The following is a 15,000-nucleotide window of genomic DNA, read 5'->3' on the forward strand; positions in this document are numbered from 1 at the left end:
TCTAAGTCTAAGTCTACGTCTACGTCTACGTCTACGTCTACGTCTACGTCTACGTCTACGTCTACGTCTACGTCTACGTCTACGTCTACGTCTACGTCTACGTCTATGTCTATGTCTATGTCTATGTCTATGTCTATGTCTACGTCTATGTCTATGTGTGCTTGTGTGTGTGTGTCTTTGCCTCTGTCTGTGTGTGATTTTGATCAGTGGTAAAATTGAATTCTAAAACTGATTCTTGTCGATAATTCATATAACTGCAGTCAAAAGGTCGAATTGCTGTGTCGAGAAACTGTCAGCGCCCTCACATTTTTGAGGCGTCCCATGTGATTCCGTAAAGGTCACATTAGCAAATAAGGTCAAATTCTCCTCTAAAAAGTTCCAGCCATACGTTCATATCGGTAGCGTGGGAGAGAGAGGGAGAAGGAGAAAGAGGGAAAGAGAGAGAGGGAGAGAGAGAGGGAGAGAGAGAGGGAGAGAGAGAGGGAGAGAGAGAGGGAGAGAGAGAGGGAGAGAGAGAGGGAGAGAGAGAGGGAGAGAGAGAGGGAGAGAGAGAGGGAGGCAGGAAGGGAGGCAGGAAGGGAGGGAAAGAGAGAGGGAGAGGGAGAAGGAGAGGGAGATGGAGAGAGAGTCATGATCCGCATGCAAGCAGGCACAGGTCATCGCGCATGACCCCTTGCCAGATGGACATGACCGTTGGCGTTGTCACTCTAATGTCTTAGTGGGCAAAAAGTGAAAGTGTGGGCCCGGGAGGGAAGAAGATTCCGTTTGGGCATTGGGTAAGGGCTCCTGTTGGCGGAATGCTTGTGCTTGGGAATAATGTGTTAGTAACATGTTTATCTCGTGTTTTTCTCCTCTCTTTTCTCTCACTGTCTGTCTCTCTTCCTTCTCGCCGTTGCTTCCTCTTTAAACTTTTTATTTTACCTCCTTCACCCATAGCTCTTATTGACCCCTCAACCATGCACCCCTTCACTCGTTCCCCCATCTTCTCTCCTTCACCTACGACCTGTCTGGCACTTCTTACTCCCCTCCCCTTTCCCCTCCACCCTTACCCCCTCCCCCTTTCCCCTTTCCCCCTCAATGCTCCCCCCTCTCCCTTTCCCTCCTCCCTCCTTCCCCCTCAACCCTCAACCCCTCCCCTCCCCTCTTTTGAGAAGATTCTTTCTCCGATTTGCATTCTGAGCCACGCACTTTGTTTTGGACTCCTGCACGTTGCCGTTGATGCTAATGGGTGTCTGGCGGAGGAGCTGATGGGAGAGTACGCGATTGGGTGTTGGGGCACGGGAGGGGTAGGGGGTGGGTGTTGGGGCACGGGAGGGTGCACGGGAGGGGTAGGGGGTGGGTGTTTGGGCACGGGAGGGGGCACGGGAGGGGTAGGGGGTGAGTGTTGGGGTACAGGAGGGGAGGGGGTGGGTGTTGGGGTACAGGAGGGGAGGGGTTGGTGTTGGGGTACAGGAGGGGTGTGGGTGGGTGTTGGGGTACAGGAGGTGTGGGGGTGGGTGTTGGGGTACAGGAGGGGTGGGGGTGGGGGTTGGGTACAGGAGGTGTGGGGGTGGGTGTTGGGGTACAGGAGGGGTAGGGGTGGGGGTTGGGGCATAGGAGGGGTGGGGGTGGGGGTTGGGTACAGGAGGGGAGGTGGGTATGAGGGTACACGAAGAGGGGTATGAATGTGGCTGAGGGTGGGGGTGGGTGTTGGGGTATGAGGAGGAGGAGGGGAGGGTATGAGGGGGGTACAGGAGGGAGGAGTTGGGTATGAAGGCTCAAGGAGTGAGGAAAGGGTTGGGGGGGGGGGGCGGTAGATGTAGTGAGCGTGTTGTAAGTTTTGTCTATTATCTCTCATTCTTTCTATCTCTCTTCGTTTCCCTGTTTCTCTCTTTACCTCTCCTATCTCTTCCTTGGGCTACTCGGGCTACATTTTGGCGCGTTCAAAAAATCACGCACAAAAACGCTAGGGAGATCGTGCAGCTGATAGCCACATTAGCCAGGCATGAAAAAACACCATTGTATGCATAGGTAACTCTATTTCACCGCCTCTGGCTCTCTCCCCCCCCCCCCCTTCCCCTTCTTATCGTCTTTTCTTCCACTTATCTCTCCCTTTCTATTGACTTCTTTCCTTTTTATTCCCCATTTGTCTCTGTCTTTCTCTCTTCCTCTTTGTTTTTTTCATATTCCTTTCCCTCCCTTGCTTCTCTCTCTGGTATTATCTATTCCTTCCTTTCTCCGCCTATCTTGTTCCTCCTCTCATCTTGTTCTTCTCTCCTCTTGTTCTTCTGCTCCGCCTTTGCCCTCGTAACTCTCTCTTCTTTTTTCCCCTCCCTCCTTCCTCCTCCGTTTTCCTTCCTTCCTCCTCCGTTTTCCTTCCTTTCTTCCTTCCTTCCTTTCTTCCTCCCTCCCTCCCTCCCTCCCTCCCTCCCTCCCTCCCTCCTTCCCTCCTTCCCTCCTTCCCTCCTTCCCCGCTCCCTCTTCCCTCCCTCTACATCCCTCCTCTCTCTCTCCCTCCTCCCTCCTCTTTCCTCCCCTCTCCGGTCTTTCTTCCCTCTCCCTTCTCCCCCCCCCCCTCCATACCATTTTTTCCCATCCTTGTCATGACCGAAGCTTCTAGTGCCAGTTCTTATCAGCGAGCGAATCGACATCCTTGATTCCGCAGTGTGTGTGACTGGGAGAGAGAGAGAGAGGGAGAGTGAGAGAGATGGAGATAAAGAGAAAGAGAGAGAGGGAGAGGGAGAGGGAGAGGGAGAGGGAGAGGGAGAGGGAGAGGGAGAGGGAGAGGGAGAGGGAGAGGGAGATAGTGTGAGAGTGTGAGAGTGAGATAGTGTGAGAGTAAGATAGTGTGAGAGTGAGATAGTGTGAGAGTGAGATAGTGTGAGAGTGTGAGAGTGTGAGAGTGTGAGAGTGAGTGAGTGAGTGAGTGAGTGAGTGAGTGAGTGAGTGAGTGAGTGAGTGAGTGAGTGAGTGAGTGAGTGAGTGAGTGAGTGAGTGAGTGAGTGAGAGACACAGAGCAGGCTATGAGTGTGTGAGTGCATGCTAGGTCACGTGACTAGTCTCTCAACGAGAAATCGTACGGCACGTTACGGAACACTTTCTCCCGTCCCGACCCGGCTCTGTTGCGCTTAACGTGAGGAATTTTAAAAGGGGTCAGACAGTGTTATATATATTTTTTTCATTTTTTGTTTTTGAAATTATTGCTTTTTGAAAACAGTAGTGGTGTTAATTTTATTATTCCTTATTAATATTGTTGTTGTTGTTGTTGTTATTGTTCTTTTCTTCTTCTTCTTCTTCTTATTATTATTATTATTGTTATTATTATTGTTATAATAATAATGATAATGATAATAAGGATAATTATTTTTTGACACACACACACACACACACACACACACACACACACACACACACACACACACACACACACACACACACACACACACACACACACACACACACCCATGCACACATACACACATACACAGATAGATAGATAGATAGATATACTGTATGTTTATACTTTTATTTTGATTTTTGATTTTTTTCCTTTTTTTTTCCTACCCCCCAGATCAGTTTCTCTTTCGTTTTGAGCTTTTATTCCTGAGTGTCATTCGATGATTCACATATTGGCTTCCATTGCTCGTGCCGGGATTAGTGACTGCGTAAAATAACCGACAGATAGACATAGCCTGGACTTAGATCGCAGTTAATAGGATGCGGCGCGTTGTTTGCGGTTAATTGCGGTTAATTGCGGTAAAATGCGGTTGACGAGCGAGAGCGCGGGTGCATTTTACCGCAAGACTCGTTCCTCTCGACATGGCGCCTGGCCTTGGCTGAGCGGGGGTTTCTCGGGAGAAGAGATTTTAGCGGCTGATAAAATATTAATTCCGGTCGTTCCTTGCGTCTGACAGGTATTGACACTGTTCTTGTTCCCGCGGGCATTGTTCTCCGTCGTGCGTGTCGTCTTGTGGTGAATATGCGATGGTTAGGAAGAGCGTGAGGGTGTTCTGGTTTCCGTTTGCTTTTACGCCCTTTTGTCTCTTCTCTTTTCTCATTTTCTTTTCTTCTTGTCTCTCCTCTCTTCTCCTTTCCTTGCATTTTCTCTTATCTCGTTTGCTCTCCTCTCCTCCCTCTTTTTTATCTCCTCTCTTGTTTCCTTTTCTTTTCTTTTCTTTTCTCTCCTTTCATCTCTCTTCTCTTCTCTTCTCTTCCCTTCTCCTCTCTTCTCTTCTCTTCCCTTCTCTTCTCTTCTCTTCTCTTCTCTTATCTTCCCTTCTCTTCCCTTCTCTTCCCTTCTCTTCTCTTCTCTTCTCTTCTCTTCTCTTCTCTTCTCTTCTCTTCTCTTCTCTTCTCTTCTCTTCTCTTCTCTTCTCTTCTCTTCTCTTCTCTTCTCTTCTCTTCTCCTCTCTTCTCCTCTCCTTTCCTCTCCTCTCCTCTCCTCTCTTCTTTTCTTCTTCTCCTCTCTGTTCTTCACTAGCCCTCTCCCTCTTTCTAATATCTTCGCTCACTTTTCTCATGTTCTCCCACTGCCCCATCTCCCCTACTCTCCTTGTCTCCCTCCCCTCTTCCCTCTCCCCATGCCCTGTCCCCTCTCCCCTCTCCCCGTGTCACTCTCCCTCTACCACCCCCACCCCCCTCCTCCTCCCCTTCGACGCCACTGTTTGGGGTCGGAAAAGGGTGCAAAAAGCTCACTTCGATCGGCGGGCTTACAAGGCACTTTCAGGCTGACCTTTTTCTGGGACTAACGGTGACCCTGCCTGTCCTCCTTTCCTCACTCCCTGCTTCGTCCCTCACTCATCTCTTTCCTGCTTCCTCTGATTTTCCCTTCTCTTTCCTTTCATTTTTCTTTTTTCTTTTTCTTTTTCTTTTTCTTTTTCTTTTTGCCTTTGCTTTTGCCTTTGCTTTTGCTTTTCCTTTTCCTTTTCCTTTTCTTTTCTTTTCTTTTCTTTTCTTTTCTTTTCTTTTCTTTTCTTTTCTTTTCTTTTCTTTTCTTTTCTTTTTTCTTTTTTCTTTTTCTTTATTTCTTTGCCCTTCTTCCTTTCCCTTTTCTTCCCTTCCCTATGTATATACATGTATATATGTATATATATACATATGTATGTCTGTAGGTATGATAATATAGAAGTATATATATGTATATTCATAAATATATGTATATTTATATGTATGTATATATGTATATGTAAGTATGCATATAGGCCTTTATAAAAATATATATATATATATTATATAATATAATTATGTTTATGTTTATGTTTACATTTTGTATATATATATATGTATATATATTCAGAGTTTTATATGTATTATAAATGTGTATATATGTATATATGTATGTATATATTTGTATATATGCACACATACGCGCGCGCGCGTGCATATATGTGCCCGTGTATTTAATGCATATGGATATTCCCTTCTGCATTTCCCTCCCCCCCTCCCCCTGCCCCCAGCCTCTCCCTCTCTCCCTCCCTCCCCGGGCCCCCTGCCTCCTGCCTCTCCCTCCCTCCCTCCCTCCCCGGGCCCCCTGCCTCCTGCCTCTCCCTCTCTCCCTCCCTCCCTCCCTCCCTCCCCGGGCCCCCTGCCTCTCCCTCTCTCCCTCCCTCCCTCCCCGGGCCCCCTGCCTCTCCCTCTCTCCCTCCCTCCCTCCCCGGGCCCCCTGCCTCTCCCTCTCTCCCTCCCCCTGCCCCCTGCCTCTCCCTCTCTCCCTCCCCTGCCCCCTGCCCCCTGCCTCGCCCTCTCTCCCTCCCCCCGCCCCCTGCCCCCTGCCCCCCCCCTCCCCCGCCCGCCCCAGGCCACCCCGCCATGCAAAGCCTCAGAACGCTGACTCATGCTACCGTATTTTTTTTCTCTAACTGCTCTTTGATTTCTTTTCGCCTTTTGAAGTTTTCTTCCTCGTTTATCAGTCGTTTTATCGTCTTCCTGCGTCCCATATTTCTTGCTCCCTTCTTCTTTATGTCACATTCGTCTCCTTGTTTATTGCCTCTATTTTTTTGTTTTTCTTTTTGTCTTTTTCTCTCGGTTTTTCTTTTCGTCGAATCTTTGTTTATCTTTCGTTTTCGCTTTGTTTCCTCTTATCTGTTTATTTATCTCTTTTTGACAATATTTTCATTTTTTATTTGTGTATCTCAGGCCAGTTGTTTAATTCATGAATGTCTATTAATGTCTATTTCTCTGTCTGTCTGTATTATTATATTTATCCTTTTTTTCTGATGACTTTCTCTTCTTTCTTTTTTATTTTATTTTATTACATTTTTATTACATTTTCTTCTCTTTTAACCTTCTCGATTTCTTGATTCTTCCTCTTCCGGGTGCTATTGTTTTTCCGTATTTTGTTTCTTTTTATGTCACTTGATATTGAGAATGGGGAGAGGGAAAATGACGATAAAATGGGAGACGAGAAACGAGAAAGCAAGGAAGGGAAGGGGGAGAGGGCGATAAGTGAGTGAATGTAGGTCGACTTCCTTACCATTTATTAACATGTATTAACATGTATTAACATTTATTAACATTTATTAACATTAATAACATTTTTAACATTTATTTTACGTAACAGTTACATCCAAACGTAACATTTTGCTGTTATCTCTAAGCCCACCGCCCCACTCGCTCTAAAATAACACGTGTAAACATTTATTAACATTCCATAAAATTTGAATTATACTTGTTTTATATAGAGATGTAAGAGGAATGTGCAGATTGATATATTTTAAAATGTCTTACGGGGAAAATAAGATCTGCAGTTAATGCGGAAATATCTACGTATACGTAAAAATATCTGTTTAATACCGATAAAAAAAAAAAAAAAATTCAGTCAGTGTGAGATAATAATTGAGGTTGCTATGGTTGTTTTAGATTAGAATTGAGATAGAGGAAAGTGTAGTAGGACGAAAAGAATCTAAAGAACTGGGGGAAAGAGCTGCAGAGGAGATAAGGACTGGAGATAAGATTTGCAGTTTGTGAGATATTACGCGAGATAAAAGCGGAGTTAAGGCCGAAACTGCAGGTAATGCGTTCGACTGTTTCTTCACGCTGGAGGTTGCCATTTAGCCCAATTAGCCGCAATTTTCCGCGGTTTCTGCACGTCTGAGCTCTCAGAAAGGGCGGGGGGGGGGTAATAAAAGAGTTGAAATGGGGTGGGGGGGAGGGCGTAGAGCAAGGCCATGGCGTTTTGATCTTCATCTGATGGCCTGTTCTTGTCACTCTTCCCCCTTCTCCCTTCCTTCTTCTTCCTTCCCCTTCCCCCCTTCCCCTTTCCCCTTCTCTCTTCTCCCTTCTCCCTTCTCCCTTCTTCCTTCTCCCTATCCTCTTTCCCCGTCCCCCCTACCCCCTACCCCCTTCCCCCTTCCCCCTTCCCCCTTCCCCCTTTATTGTGTGTCTGTCTGTCTGTCTGGCTACCCGTCTAAACGTTATGCTCTGCTTTTTTTAAATCTATCAATCTACTTATCTCCCTTTGTGGGGTCGGGAGGAGAGGGGGTGGGAAGGGGGGGGGGAGCAGTAGGTAAGATACGGAAGTCTGAATTGGACTTTTGAGACAGGGAGGTTAAAACAAGGGTGTTGGGGGAAGGTGGGGGGAGGGGGGGGTCGTGCGCCTTATGGGGAGGGTTGGTTCAGATAGGGGGGAGAGGGAGGTAAGGGGACCAAAGAAGGAGGGAAGATGGGGAGGGTGATTATGAAAATGGAGAAGGGGAGACGGGGAAGAAAAAAGGAGGGAAGAGGGGAAGGGTGGGGAAGAGGGGAAAGGTGGGGAAGAGGGGGAGCGATCTGAAGAAAAGGGAAGGGGAGGAGAGGAGCAAGGAGAATGGGGAAGGGGAGGAAGCCGAATTGGTGGGGGCGGAAAGGAATCTCATAGTTTGGCTGGGGAGTCGGCATTGCGTGACTCAGCATGATCCGGAGAGCCATCGGGAGAGCCTAGACGGCCTGATTGCCCGCCCACTCGTCAGCTGGTCACGGATGGCCGGGCGGGCGGGCGGGTGGGCGGGTGGGCGGGCTGGCGGGCTGGCGGGCGGCCGCGAGATCGACGTCTAATCAACTCGTGATATTTTGGTGAGTCGGTTGATTCCTCACTTCCGGTTGGTTCGTGCATTCGGTTTCGTTTGATTATTGCGTCCGGTCTCTCTTCTTCGGTTTGCTTTTGTTATCTTTGTCTATTGCAAAGGGGAAGAATGTGAGAATGTGAGGAAAATGAATGGAAACAAAGAGAGGAAAATTATTAAAGCAAGGGTGGAGAAGAAGGAAAGTGTTTTTGGAAAGAGGAAAGGGAGGGGGAAGAGGAAAATGATAAAGGGGAAGAGAGAGAGAGAGAGAGAAAAAAAAAACTCGGTGTGACTTACGAGCACAACGAAGGAATGATTGGCCGAATTTTTTTTTTTGTGTGTGTGTCTGGTAACCTTTTTATTTTTTGTCTTCGTTTTTTTTTTTTTTGTCTGTATTTAGTTATCATTCTCGACGACGCTTCTTCCTGAAATAACTTGATAGAAAAAAGGAAGAACGTTGAAAGGAAAGGAAAGGAGATAGAAAGAGAAATGATTCGACGGAGAGGAAGAGATGGAGGGGGATGTAGAGGGAGAGATAGAGGGAGAGGAAGAGACAGAGGGAGAGGTAGAGGGAGAGGAAGAGATAGAGGGAGAGAGAAAAGAAGAGAGGAGAGCGGAGACACAGAAGCATGATAACAAGAAAGCAAGTAAGGGCGAAGGGGGCTTAGATTCTCGACTCAAACTGAGCCTTAAGAGCGTGCATGCGAGAAGGCACGAACTCTGCAAGGTCTCTATCAAGGCTGAACAAGTCTGCACGAAGGGAAGCTGCGGTCTGGGAGGGAGGGAATGGCTTCCATTTTCTTCTATTTCTTTTTTCTAGATTCTTCCTCTTTTCATTTTCATTTTCTTCCTGTTTTTTTTTTTTTTTTGTGTGTTTCGTGACGACTCATTCTCCCTTTCTCTGCTTCTTTCCTGTTTCTATGTCGCTCGACTGGTCTTGTCTCTCTCTCTTTATAACTCTTTTTATTCTTTTCTTTATTATTTTGTTTCCTATCTATATTTTCCATCTTCCTCTAGCATGTTTTGCTTATCTACATTTTAATCTTCCTCTCTATCTTTTATTTCTTTCTCATTTTGTCTAGTTTTCTTTTTCCCTCTCCCTTTGTCTCCCTCTCTTTAGTTCTTTCGTGCTCTTCTCTCTTCTCTTTTCACTTCCTTCCATGGCCTGAGCTTCTTCTTCTTCTTCTCCTTCTTCTTCTTCTTCTTCTTCTTCTTCTTCTTCTTCTTCTTCTTCTTCTTCTTCTTCTTCTTCTTCTTCTTCTTCTTCTTCTTCTTCTTCTTCTTCTTCTTCTTCTTCTTCTTCTTCTTCTTCTTCTTCTTCTTCTTCTTCTTCTTCTTCTTCTTCTTCTTCTTCTTCTTCTTCTTCTTCTTCTTCTTCTTCTTCTTCTTCTTCTTCTTCTTCTTCTTCTTCTTCCTCCTCTTCCTCGTCTTCCTCCTTTTCCTCGTCTTCCTCCTTTTCCTCCTCGTCTTCCTCCTTTTCCTCCTCGTCCTCCTTCTTTTCCCCCTCCTCGTCCTCCTTCTTTTCCCCCTCCTCGTCCTCCTTCTTTTCCCCCTCCTCGTCCTCCTTCTTTTCCCCCTCCTCGTCCTTCTTCTTTTCCCCCTCCTCGTCATCCTTCTTCCCCCCTCCTCGTCATCCTTCTTTCCCCCTTCTCCTCCTCCTCCTCCTCCTCCTCCTCCTCCTCCTCCTCCTCCTCCACTTCCACTTCCTCCTCCTCCTCCACTTCCTCCTCCTCCTCCACTTCCTCCTCCTCCTTCTTTTCCTCCTCCTCCTCCACTTCCTCCTCCTCTTTCTTTTCCTCCTCCTCCTCCTCCTCCTTTTCCTCCTCCTCCTCCTCCTCTTCCTCCTTTTCCTCCTCCTTTTCCTCCTCCTTTTCCTCCTCCTTTTCCTCCTCCTTTTCCTCCTCCTCCTCCTCCTCCTTTCCCTCCTGTTCCTCTTACCCCTTTCACTGTCGCCGTGTCTAGCCCCTTGTTCGGTCCGTGGTTGGTGCTGATGCCTCGCTCAAGCATGCCTGTTATTATCTATAAACGCGGCTGTCATCGTCTGCATAATTAGCTCTTTTTTTCTCTCGATACCAGTGTTTACTGTATGTCTGATCGAGGACGCAGCTGCTGTTGTTCAGTGTTATGATCTCTTTAAGTCTTTGTGTCTGCCCTCGGCGCTCTTTCTCTTTTTTCTTCTTAATTTTGTTCTTTCTCTCTCTCTCTCGTTTTCTCGCACGCTCTCTCTCTCTCTCTCTCTCTCTCTCTCTCTCTCTCTCTCTCTCTCTCTCTCTCTCTCTCTCTCTCTCTCTCTCTCTCTCTCTCTCTCTCTCTCTCTCTCGTTCTCGCACTCTCTCTCTCTCTCTCTCCATCTCCCTCTCCATCTCTCCCTCCCTCCCTCCCTCCCTCCCTCCTCTCCTCTCTCTCTCTCTCTCTCTCTCTCTCTCTCTCTCTCTCTCTCTCTCTCTCTCTCTCTCTCTCGTTCTCGCACTCTCTCTCTCTCTTTCCTTCTCCCTCTCCATCTCTCCCTCCCTCCCTCCCTCCCTCCCTCCTTCCCTCTCTCCCTCCCTCCCGCCCTCCCTTCCCCCTCTCCCACCCTTCCCTCCCTCCCTCCTTTGTCAACAGCCAAAATAAACGGGTCCTGAAGAACATGATTTATAGCAGCTTAAGACGATGATGACGTGTGTAGTTAAAGGAGAAATCATTGGGCAATCCTCTAATAACGGACTAAGACCGTATGCTCGAGTGAGTTTGCGGGCGAATAAAGGATGGGTTAGGCGGAGCGGGTTGAGTAAGCCGGTTGTTCGGTCGAGTTGAATGGGGCGATGAATTGTGGGGGTTGATAAGTAGTCTTGTATTGGCTGCGATAATAGGGGTGATTTTGTGGCTTAGGGACGGCGATGGTATTTGGAAGCAAAGCGTGATATTAAATTCGAAATAGCATGAGCGCCGACGTTATCAGTAACAGCATCGACACCAACATCATCAGCAGTATCAACATTAACATCAACTACAACCACAACAACAACAACAACAACAACAACAACAACAACAACAACAACAACAACAACAACAACAACAACAACAACAACAACAACAACAACAAGCGCGTACACAAACAAATGCTTTGATCGTGCTGCAACAACGGTGTATGCAAATGAACAAGTGACCACACGTGAGGCGAGCAGGTTGGGCGGACGACCTCCCTTGCAACGTAGAGCAAAGGATGAGGCAAGGGAAAGTGTGTTTGAAATGATGTAATGAGGTGATGAGGGACTGGCAGATGTGCTGGGACAAATGAGTATGTTTGTATTTTGTTGGGGATAGGATAAGGATTAGGGGTTGATAGGCGAGTGTGTGAGTTTATAATCTTGGGGTCTGTGATTGAGGGGGATGGTGGGATGTGAGGGAGTATGAGGGATGGTGGCGTGTGAAGGAGTATGAGGGATGGTGGCGCATGAGGGAGCACGAGGAATGGTGGCGTGTGAGGGAGTATGAGGAATGGTGGCGTGTGAGGGAGTATGAATGGTGGCGTGTGAGGGAGTATGAGGGATGGTGCGCATGTGAGTATGAGGGATGGTGGCGTATGAGCAACTGTGAGAGAGTGATATAATGAGGGAGTGTGGGAGCGAGAGAGTAACAGAGTATGAAGGAGTTTGGAAGTAATGGAGTGGAAGAAAGTATGAGGGGGGGAGGGGGAGGTTGGAGAATGAGTTATGGATGGTGAGGCATTAGACCTATGAGGGAGTGGTGGTTGTGAGAACAAGTGAAGGCTGCGAAGGAGGAGTTAATGGATGGAGCCATTTTAAAGTGATGGAGTGTGAAAATATGCTTACGGGATTAATGAGAGAGAGGCCTATGAGGAAGGTGTGGTATGAGGGCGTGGTTTTAAATGAGGCTGTGTTGAAGTATGAGGAGGCTGGCGTATGAGGGAGAGAGTGAGAGAGGGTGAGAGGGTGAGAGTAAGAGTAAGAGAATGAGAATGAGAATGAGAATGAGAATGAGAATGAGTAGGAGAATATAAAAAAAAGACAGAGAGAGAAAGAGAAAGAGAGAGAGAAAGAGAAGGAGAGAGAGAAAGAGAAAGACAGAGAGAGAAAGAGAAAGACAGAGAGAGAAAGAGAAAGAGAGAGAGAATACGAAAGTGAGAGAGAAAAAGAGAGAGAATACGAAAGAGAGAGAGAGAGAAAATATGAAAGAGAAAGATACAGATAAAGTGAAAGAGAAAGAGAAAGAGAAAGAGAGAGTAAAAACGCGCCCATTTATAGAATGTATCGACGTCCTCGTGCCTCCAGACATGTGTCGGAATGGCCGAGCGAGAGGCCAGTCATAACCTCTTCACTTTCCAACGTAAATTTGCATATAATAATACGCTCGCCATGCGCTGTAACTCATCAACCTTTGCGATTAAGAACCCCCCTTGCCCCCTCTGCCCCCTCTGCCCCCTCTGCCCCCTCTGCCCCCTGCCCACACCCCTATCATCCATTCATCCATGCCCTTCCCCTCAGTCCTTCGCTCGTCTTTCTCCCTCCCCTTCACAATAGGGTGGCGAGGGGAAAGGGAAGGGGAAGTCGAAGGAGAGAAGAAAGGGGCAAGGGGACAAGGGGAAAGGAAGGGGAAGTGGAAGGAGAGAGGGAAGGGGCAAGGGGACAAGAGAAAGGGAAGGGGAAGTCGAAAGAGAGAAGGAAGGAGAGAAGGAAGGGGCAAGGGGACAAGGGAAAGGGAAGGGGAAGTCGAAAGAGAGAAGGAAGGGGCAAGGAGGCAAGGGGACAAGGGGAAAGGAAGGGGAAATTGAAAGAGAGAAGGAAGGGGCAAGGAGACAAGGGGACAAGGGGAAAGGGAAGGGGAAGTCGAAGGGGAGAATGAAGGGGCAAGGGGACAAGGGGAAAGGGAAGGGGAATTCGAAGGAGAGAAGGAAGGGGCAAGGGGAAGGGGAAACGGAAGGTGACGATAAGGGGGTGGGAAGGAGAAGGGGAGAGGAAGCGTGAGGGGAGGAAAAGAGGGAAAAGAGACGAAGTGGAAGGGGGTGCGGAGTGGAGGGGGGGGGGAGAGGAGAAGGGGAAGCGGGGTGCGGAGTGGGGGGAGGAGGAGGAGGAGGGGGGAAGGGGAAGCGGGAGAAGGGGGGGGGAGAGGACCGAAGGTGCCCTGATGATGGAAAGGTCGTATTTGTAACTTTGTCAGTCGTTCGTGGTCGTCCTGTAGGCTAATAGCTTAGGCATCTCATTTTGCGCATTCCCTGTCTTTTTTGTTTGTTTGTTTGTTTGTACGATATTACCGTTCTTGTTACTGTATTTTTTGTTATTTTTTTGTTTTAATGTTCAGTATTATTTTATGTTATTTATTTATTTATCTTTATTTTTTGCCTAATCCCGTTTTTTGTTTGTTTGTTTTGTTTGTGGTTGATTTTCTTCCCTACGGGTAAAGCAACGAATACATTAAAATACCCGTAACCTTTACTTACTGATTGCTGTTAAAATTAAATTTAATCTTATGATAATATCGTGAGATTAATGCACGCTTCTAGACATTTTCAAATATCGAGGCTCATGCTTATAGTTCTCTCTTTTTTCGTAATACATGAATTATTTATATACTTTTTTTGTAATTTTTAAGAAAATTCATTCATTCATTCATTCATTCATTCATTCATTCATCCCTCTATCCCTCCATCCCTCCATCCATCCCTCCATCCATCCATCCATCCATCCATCCATCCATCCATCCATCCATCCATCCCTCCCTCCCTCCCTCCCTCCCTCCCTCCCTCCCTCCCTCCCTCCCTCCCTCCATCCATCCATCCATCCATCCATCCATCAATCCATCCAATCATCCATTCATCTTTCCTTAATTAGTTAATTAATTTAAGCAGTTAAGTATAAAAAAATTAATTCGTGTTCCTCCCTTGCAGATATCCCGGAGAGCTACATCGAGAAACAGCGCTATGATGGCTGGTACAACAACCTCGCGCACCCTTCTTGGGGCTCCGTTGGTGAGTAGTGGTTCTCTGGAGAGAGAGAGAGAGAGAGAGAGAGAGAGAGAGAGAGAGAGAGAGAGAGAGAGAGAGAGAGAGAGAGAGAGAGAGAGAGAGAGAGAGAGTAGTGGTGCTTCTCTGTGTCTTTCTGTGGTTTTCGAGGATGAAAGACTGGTTGCCATAGGGTTCGAGAGAGCCAGGTAATTGTCCTCCGTGGCAAGAGTGCCAGTTGAGGCAGCAGAGAGGTATGTTGGCCTCCCCGTGTCGCAGGTGAGGACCCCAGAGCCGACCCAGCTTGAAGCGACCTTGCAGAAATCCCCGTGGGAAAAAAAAACAGTTTAAGATGCACAGCTTGAGGAAGGATGCTGCTGGATTCGGGCAAGACATTTTTTTTTTTTTTTGAAACAAGTCTTACCTGTTGCGTCCAAGGTTATTCGCCTTTGTTTAAACTGCATAGGTACACGGGTACAGGACTTGAAAGCTCACGCACACAGAAAACACACATGTACACTCACACTTACATCTCTCTTTAGGAGTATGATTTAAGTCAGTCAGTTTTATAAACAATAAGAATTAGGAGGTAGTTATTGAGAACTTAGCCATAAAAGTAGCATAATGACACACTTCCCTACTGATGATAGGCCTAATCTTCATGCTGGATGGAAAGCGAAATTAACCCCCCCCCCCCTTCAGCAATGTTTCAAAATGGGAATAATAATATGAAAGTTTTACAACAAGCCAAGCGTAAAAAGAGAGAGATTAGCACAGTACAATACCGGCAACGGAACTGTGACTCGATCAAAGGCTGTCATCATGCTTGTGCTAAACCTCGTTAGTGGCCGTGAGGGAAAGCTGCCTTCACGGTTTGCTCGTGCGATTAACCCAAAAAATTACCCGTGAAATCACACAAACGCACATGCAAACACAAACAAATATTTACCAAAATATATAAACACAGACAGGTACACAAATAAGCACCCACAGACGCACAAACAAAGAAAAATGTGTACCCACAAACGCAATCAAACACTC

At 47.0% G+C, this 15,000-nt stretch overlaps 1 protein-coding gene across 1 annotated transcript in view; it reads left to right on the forward strand.

The window, feature by feature from the left end:
* The window catches only part of LOC125043153 (dual oxidase-like), a gene marked incomplete in the record, with an annotated part of 118,415 nt that overhangs the window by 16,141 nt on the left and 87,274 nt on the right, over window positions 1-15,000 (forward strand). The window contains 1 exon segment of the mRNA XM_047639128.1: window positions 13,906-13,986. Coding sequence (XP_047495084.1) covers window positions 13,906-13,986 — 81 coding nt within the window.

This window comes from Penaeus chinensis, chromosome 33, assembly GCF_019202785.1.
Source record: "Penaeus chinensis breed Huanghai No. 1 chromosome 33, ASM1920278v2, whole genome shotgun sequence".
Taxonomy (NCBI): Eukaryota; Metazoa; Arthropoda; class Malacostraca; order Decapoda; family Penaeidae; genus Penaeus; species Penaeus chinensis.